The sequence below is a fragment of the Dicentrarchus labrax genome, unplaced genomic scaffold (assembly GCF_905237075.1).
Source record: "Dicentrarchus labrax unplaced genomic scaffold, dlabrax2021, whole genome shotgun sequence".
Classification (NCBI taxonomy): domain Eukaryota; kingdom Metazoa; phylum Chordata; class Actinopteri; family Moronidae; genus Dicentrarchus; species Dicentrarchus labrax.
Window position 1 is genome coordinate 1 of NW_026136859.1, and position 8,016 is coordinate 8,016.

At 37.7% G+C, this 8,016-nt stretch overlaps 1 protein-coding gene across 1 annotated transcript; it reads left to right on the plus strand.

The window, feature by feature from the left end:
* Positions 1-4: 4 nt before the first annotated feature.
* Positions 5-7,628, plus strand: LOC127360206 (complement C3-like; the record flags this gene model as incomplete). The annotated part of the gene is made up of 15 exons (XM_051394496.1): positions 5-23; positions 554-639; positions 1,207-1,284; positions 1,411-1,566; positions 1,683-1,745; positions 1,913-1,994; positions 2,152-2,200; positions 2,361-2,451; positions 3,669-3,758; positions 3,853-3,955; positions 4,116-4,208; positions 6,053-6,145; positions 6,280-6,363; positions 6,941-7,094; positions 7,387-7,628. Coding segments are annotated over 15 exons (1,380 nt in total), but the record flags the coding sequence as incomplete, so codon positions are not given.
* Between the last annotated feature and the right edge of the window lie 388 nt (positions 7,629-8,016).

Consider the following 8,016-nt stretch of genomic DNA (forward strand, 5'->3'; position numbering starts at 1 on the left):
CCTCTACAAGTTTGCTTCCCCAGGTGTCCTCACACAGCAATATTCCTCAACTAATATTCAGAAAGAAGAGTCTATATGACTGTATAGATTCAAAAACAATACACATACATAAATATTAATAATTGGTAACATTTTTGATTTAAATTGTAATTCCAATAAAGCCAATTAAATTGAAATAAATAACTACATTTATTAATAGGTAAAACTAGGTTTATTAGAGCCAACCAACACACTGGTATGGTCCCTGTTATAGGATGATTTCTGCTCAGTGCAGAAATCCAAAAGGTATATTTGAGGTAATTTAGAAACAGTGACATATATATATTGGCTACCAGAACTGACATTATAGTCATGCTCATACTTAAACATCAATATATAGATTTGCCCTAAATCCATTAGTCCATCAGGCTCTCATGTGTAGTATAAGTGAATCTCAAAAAAGCAAATTTTACTTATTTTGTATATTTCAGACTAGGGATTTAGGAATTAATAGTGAATTAAGTTTGTTCCAGGTACAGCATGGTAATAAAACAGTATTTGTATTTGTCCTCAGAGTTGTCCCACTGGCCAGTACCTAAGGGACATGTTTACACACTGGAGGCCACAGCTTACGCTCTTCTTGCTCTGGTCAAAGTAGAGGTGAGCATGTCCCACTTGTGAGTTTCAGAATGCCAAGTTACAGAAAGCAACAACAGAGTCATCATTCATGCTGCCCGACTAAAAGGGTAGTGGGTTTGAAAACAAACGTCAGTGAAATGGGTTTTTAAGTAATGTCCCTGCCACAAAATGTCACAAATAACCCTATACAAGTATAAATATGATTTATCAAAAACATCACTAACCTTACACTTTCCATTACTGTGGAATACTTTCCAGAGCAATGTATGATTATACATAGACATTATACATATTTGCTGAAGTTATAAAAACAAGGGACAGATTTGAACATCCTCCAGCACTTTATAATCACACAGTAATAACAATTACAAACAAAAACAGACTTGATGTTTCTTGGGATTGATTGCTTGTATCAGGCAACTTTTGAGTAGTCTGCAGTCTGATTGTGCCATCATTCAAAATTACTTCAGCTGGCAGTTTTTACTGGCAGTTTGTATAACTGTAACAGAATCAGGACTTTCAAGTTATTTTAAGACAAAGTCAACCACAGACAATTTCAACAGTTTACTTTTCCTTCTGTTAATAAAGGCCTTTGAAGTAGCCAGACCTGTGGTCAGATGGTTCAACCAACAGCAGAAGGTGGGCGGAGGCTATGGATCAACTCAGGTAACACAGACTGCTCTCTACATCTTGATATAGTTTTGTACTGCTACCAGTTTTCAGTGCAGTTCCACATCTTTTGGTTTATAACATATTTATATAATAACCTATTTTTTCTCTTCTTCTCTCCAGGCCACTATAATGGTGTACCAGGCTGTATCTGAGTACTGGGCCAATGCTAAAGAACCAGAGTATGATCTGAATGTGGACATCTTGTTGCCAGGAAGCTCAAAGCCTGACAAGTACAATTTCAACAGGGAAAACCACTTTACCACGAGAACATCTACAGTGAGAACACAAACACAAACACACAAACACACAGTAGCTCATTAATGCCATCATTGCTTGTCTGCATTTTTCCTCTGCTGATAAGTGTGTGTTTGTGCATATTTAAATTCCCACAGATCAAAGACATAAACCAGAATGTGACAGTGACTGCCACAGGCACAGGAGAAGCAACAGTGACTGTAATTAAATGTTTTTTACCTGAGTTTTATATTATGTTGTTTACTGATGTGTCCTCTTTGAATCTATGAAAACCTTTTCTTTCTTTTTTTACCTTCTGTGGACTATTATTAAGACGGATTGCCTATTACCTTGTCACATATTACATGCACTTTTATCTGTGTGACAGATGGTGTCGCTGTATTATGCTCTGCCTAAGGAAAAGGAAAGCGACTGTCAGAGGTTTAACTTGTCAGTGGAGCTCATTCCAGGTAATTTCTTTGTTTTGTCTTAGTTTGTTGTCATTTTATCTGTTTGTGTGCTTGTTTTTGTCGATTCTGTTTGCTTACTGTATCTGCTTGTCCCATTACCCTGCTGTACATTCAAAAACAATACATTAAATGCTAATCTAATGTTTTGCTACTGCAGAGAAAATGGATGAAGATAAGGAGATATACAAGCTGAAAATAGAGGTCATGTAAGTACAATCAGGAAGTTACACAGCAAAGTCACACTTTCTTTATTCAGAAAACAATGATGGTCTTCTTCAGTACTCTTTACAATAAGCTTTTACACCCATTGGAGCTCATTTGAACTGCCCATTATTTGTTTAAATTATTTGTCCATTTTCTGTACAGGTCGAAGGACAAGAAGCACGATGCAACCATGTCAGTTTTGGATATTGGCTTGTTAACTGGCTTTACAGTTGACACCAATGACCTGAACTTAGTAAGAACCTTCAAAGATACACACTAGTGCTGTCAAACGATTAAAATATTTAATCGCGATTAATCGCATTAATGTCATAGTTAACTCACAATTAATCGCACATTTTTATCTATTCTAAATGTCCCTTGATTTTTTTTTGTCCCATTATTTTTTCTCATTTGAATTTGAATGCTCTTATCGACATGGAAAAGTGGATCGGCTTGCTTTGTGCAAATGTTTTATTGAAAACGACATTGGCATATACTGTAGTGTTCAATTTCACACTAACATTCTCACTTGGAGCAAACAATCTTTCACACAATGTATTCAAGTGGTATTTTATACTAAACGTGCTGCGATGATAGCTCAGTTCACAACGACAAAACACACTGATCACTTTGGTCTTGTCAATGGAACCATTTGGCAACTTTTTAAAAGTAAACTTTCCATTCAGAATATTATTGGCATCCATTTCGGCGTCTCGCACTCGCCATCCACTCAAAACGTAACGTGTGCTACTCTTAAACAAGTGTGTGCAGCATGCCTGTTATTTTGTTTCCAGTCTAGCTAGATCCGGTGTGGTGTTGTAGTTTTTTTTAACTTTACTAGTTGTTGCAACAGCATGTGAAAAAAACTACAAAGTGTGCTAGGCCAAAAAGAATGTTAATCTCGCGATATGGGCAAAAAATAATATCTCGTTTTTTTGGGGGATTTTGGCGATAACGATAATCAGTCGATATCCTTTCAAATGTGACTGGAATTGTCTGAGTTAGGGCTTGTGTCCACTAAACGCGCTTTTAGCACTGAGAGCGCTCAAAAACTCATTTGCCGAGCGCCCAGCGGTGTTAAAAGTTGAACAGATTTCAACTTGAAGCGCTCTGAGTGCTGCGCTAAAAAAGTATTTTCAAAACCAAACCATTTCCATGCCAGAGAGGTAGACCCAAGTCTCGGCACTAAATCATCTGAAGTACCGTGATCACATAGGCCCACCAGTCGTGTGACTGAATCCTGCCATGCTGTATTAAGTGGATGTGAGGAGTTTCTGCATGCGTTTCAATATTTTTGGCGAAGTAATTTAAATACTCGATAATGGAAATTTGCACATCGTCAAAACAACAATGACGATATTATCGCAAACGATATATATCGCCCACCTCTACTGTTTATGCTTAGGAGACACAAGATGTGTTTTATGGTTTATAAAAGTTGACTATGACAATGTGTGTGTGTGTGTGTAGTTGTCCAAAGGACGTGCCCGCACCATTGCAAAATATGAGATGGACACAGTCCTGTCAGAAAGAGGCTCACTCATCATCTACCTGGACAAGGTAAGACAATACTCTTTCTTCCTATCCCCTTTTCCCTCTGCCTTGTGTTTAATTTCTTTATCTCTACCTCACCTTGTTTTACATCTCTCCACAGATTTCTCACACTCAACCAGAAGAGATCACTTTTAGGATCCATCAGCAGATGAAAGTGGGCGTCTTACAACCAGCTGCTGTGTCTGTCTATGAATACTATGACCGTGAGTCTCAGAGACATATGCTGTCTCCATGTGTGGCCAATAGATAGTAGGAGTAGATAACATGAGGTGTCATTACATTTTCAAATTATTTAATCTGTATTTTTGAATGTACAGCAATTGGCACAAAATATATTTTAAATATCTTTCTTTCTTGTTGCAGAGACACCTTGTGTGAAGTTCTACCATCCTGAGAGGAGAGCTGGAAAGCTTCTGCAGCTCTGTAGAAATGATGTATGCACAGTATGTGCTGAAGGTAAACAGGATGTTGTCTAACTGACAACCTAATCAGTCTACTTTAAACTTAACTAACTTAAAGGCAGACTATGCAAGATTTTTACCTTAATATAACAGCTTCTAAGTCATTTCGATGGTAAACAAACTCGTAGTATAGCGAGAGGGACGCCGTTGGCAGCATCTTGCGAGAATCACAAATTGCTTTACGGCGCGACGTCACATACATCGGCGACATAAGAAGTAGCCTCAATGGAAGACACTAGCAGGCATTTACTCAGACGTTACCTGGTCAGTAGACATTTTCTATCTTTGCCTGCTCGATGTCCGAGCTTCCATCCTACTGAACATATATCGGTATACAGGGGGGAGGGGATCAGGCCGTGAGTGCAGAGACGCAGAGCCGTATATAGAGACGGCTCTGGTGAGTGGTATTTACGACAGTTAAGGTTAAATACAAGTACTCTGCAGCGACTCTAGGGGTAGCTGTTTGACAAAACTGGAAAACTGCATAGTATGCCTTTAACTACTTTACACCTAAACACAATAACATTGTGGATCATAGAGCACTGATCAGTCGCTTAATATTGGCTTATCATTCTGCATTGTCTATAAACTGCAGCAGTTTTTATTGTACTTCAGTACACTTGGTACTGAAGGAAGATTAAACACGAGTCTACAGCCATGCCATGGGCTCTCAAAGGCTGCCTAAGCACAGCAGCTTTGAGCTAAATGCTATTGTCAGCATGTTAACATCCCCAAATCACAAGACATGAATGTTAGAACCAAATTTCGTGGCGATCCATCAAATAGTTGTCGAGACATGTCACTAAAAGCCAAGAATGTCAACCTACTGGTTCAGGAGATCACATTTAACATTATGACTATTAATAATTGTATTATTATTTATGTGATGTGACAATAAAGCCACAGTCACTGAATAAGTGGTTGGTTCCAACTGACTTACAAAATGTTTCGTCACTTCAGAAATCAAATTAATTTATTTAACACACTTAAAAATGTTCCAAACATTGACTTGATCCAAAATCCAAAAGTATTTTGAACAGACACACTATTTTAACCACAGCTATAGTCCCTGACGTTTACTGACTATCCACCCCATGTGGGTTAGTGGTTCTTATTAATCTCCATGGTAGATTAGTAACATATTAACTTCCACTGCACAATTTCAAGGCAAAGTGTACAACTGTTAATTTGTGCCAATGACAAGTAACTCCTTGAATGATATAATTAGGAGGGTTTCAGTGGTTAAGAGCAGTGGGTAGTAGCCCACCTGTTTATTTTTAGGTTAGTTACGCATTCACTTTATCTGCTATTGTCTGCCGTTCTGTTCCGCTGTTTTATTACAAAAGTTCAATTTTTTACACAATATATGCTTTATATCAGCTTCCAGTACGTAGTATGTAATCATCAGTAAATCTGTGATCAAGACTAGGTCAAGCTTACTTTTTTTTCATGCTTTTTCTGTTATTCTGGATTTTCTGAATTCTGCTCTTGTGAAATAGTCCCCTGATTATCCTCTCAGACTTTGTAAAATTCCTCTGCAGAAAACAGTACAACTGTATCCTGTAAACATTACCACCAGTAAAGTGTCTGTTTAAAATCTGGTGAAGGAGATGGTCCGGGAATTAGTTCTACAGTAAATCAGCAGATTGTAACATAAACATCAGAACTTTCTGTCAGCGGCAACAAGCACCAGCAGGATCCTGTACAATCAGAGCAACAATCAGAGTCACTAACATACTTACATTGTGACTTAGATACACCTGCTCTCATCCATCAGCTAATCCACGCACCAACTTATGTCATCAGTTGTATATTACTGTTTCTATTGTGTACTTCCAGAGAACTGCAGTATGCAGAAGAAGGGCAACATCGACAACGATGATCGCATAGCTAAGGCCTGCGAGAGTACTGAGACCACCAGAATAGATTTTGGTAAGAGACTGTAACTTGACTGCATTTATGTTGTGTTTTTATCCAAAACAATTACTGTGTATGTTTGTGAGAGTAAGAGGTCGAGAGAACAAGGGAGCAAGCAAACTAACAATCTGCAACTTGACTATCCTCAGTGTACAAAGTGGAGCTGCGGAAGTTTGAAGATGGTTTGTCCACTGACGTTTACACAATGCGAGTACTGAAAGTCATCAAAGAAGGTTGGTATTTTTTGCCTCTTTCTGACATTTTATGGGCACTTTGTATCTTAATGGTGTTTCCAGTTAGACATTAAAATGATTGCCCATTTAAAGGGGAAGTCTGACATTTTGGGAAACACCACTTACTCACTTTCTTGCAGATAGTTAGATGAGAAGATTAAAAAACCACTCACATAATTATATACTAAATATGAAGCTATGACTAGCAGCTAGCTAACTTAGCTTGCATCGTCAGGCAACCAGTGGATACTCTGGGAAGTTACTGGCCAAGAAATAGTCCAGTATGTAACCCTGCATAAAAAGGGGAAATGTTTTTACATTTTGTTTTTTCGTATGCATTAAATAAACAAGATTAGAGGTGATGGTAAGTGAATTGTATTACCTTTGGAGAGAGTCAGTCTTAAAGCTAAACTAAGTTGTCTGGCTGTAGCTCCATATTTACTAACTTGTTGAACTATTCCTTTAAGCATGACTCCACTGGGAATATGCGAGAATACAACAGTAATCTCTTATCTAGCACCTTTAACTATGCATTTAAAATACCTTCTCTCTCTCCTCCCTTACATTTTAATTACAGGAACTACTGATGTGGGTCCTCAGGGTAAACTGCGCACATTCCTCAGTTACCCTCACTGCAGGCAGGCTTTAGATCTGAGAACAGGCAAAACCTACCTTGTCATGGGAACATCCAAAGATATTTACAAAGACGAGGAAAATCAGTCAGTCACTCAGTAAGTGTGTTCTTTGAGTGAATGTGCATGTGTGTTGTGTTTGTAACCCCTCATAACATTGTGTCTATTATCTATTATTGTTTATTATCTAAACAGTTTCAAGGCTTTTTAAATCAAGTTCACTTTTCTCGTACTCTAGTTTATGCCTTACATTTGCTTTTTTGATAGAGCCATTAAATCCTCAGTTTTTTGTAGGAAGGAGGGGCTTATGATTTTTCATGTTCTGTTCCAGTGTGTTACAGATAGCTGGCCACATGAATACTCATTGTATTTCATACTTTGCTCTCCTCAGGTATCAATATGTGCTCAGTGAGAGAACCTGGATCGAGTACTGGCCCTCAGAAGCAGAGTGTCAAACTGAGGAATATGGAAATACCTGTAGGGGAATAGAGGAGCTGGAACAGCAGTATGCGCTCATTGGATGTCAGTGAAACAAGTCAAATGTTCTTTTCAAAACCTCCACTGCTATGAAATATGAGGGCTGCAAAAGTTACAATATTACACTGCATTAATTAAAATGTTATGGTCTCATTGTCTTTGTCTCATATACATATTTACTTTGGATTATCGAAGAAAGTTAGACAAAAGGTGATCACTGTTATATTACAGTGGAGTAATGCATGGTAAGTTCAGCAATGTAAAATGAAACATATTTTTAAATCGGCTGTGATTCAGAATATGACTCAGATCATACAGCAGTAATATAGGGTGCATTTTAAGCTGTTGTAAAACCACTGGCAAGTTATGCAAGTGAAATAATGTGGTTTTATTGGCTAAATTGGTTTAGCAAGAACATTAAATTAGATAGATTAGAAAGTAGATTGTAAATCATGCCGAAAGATATGTTATGTAATGTCGAAGATGACTTTCAGAAATACTGTGATTATTTTAAAGGATGAGTTGAGTGAATTTCTTTCAGAAA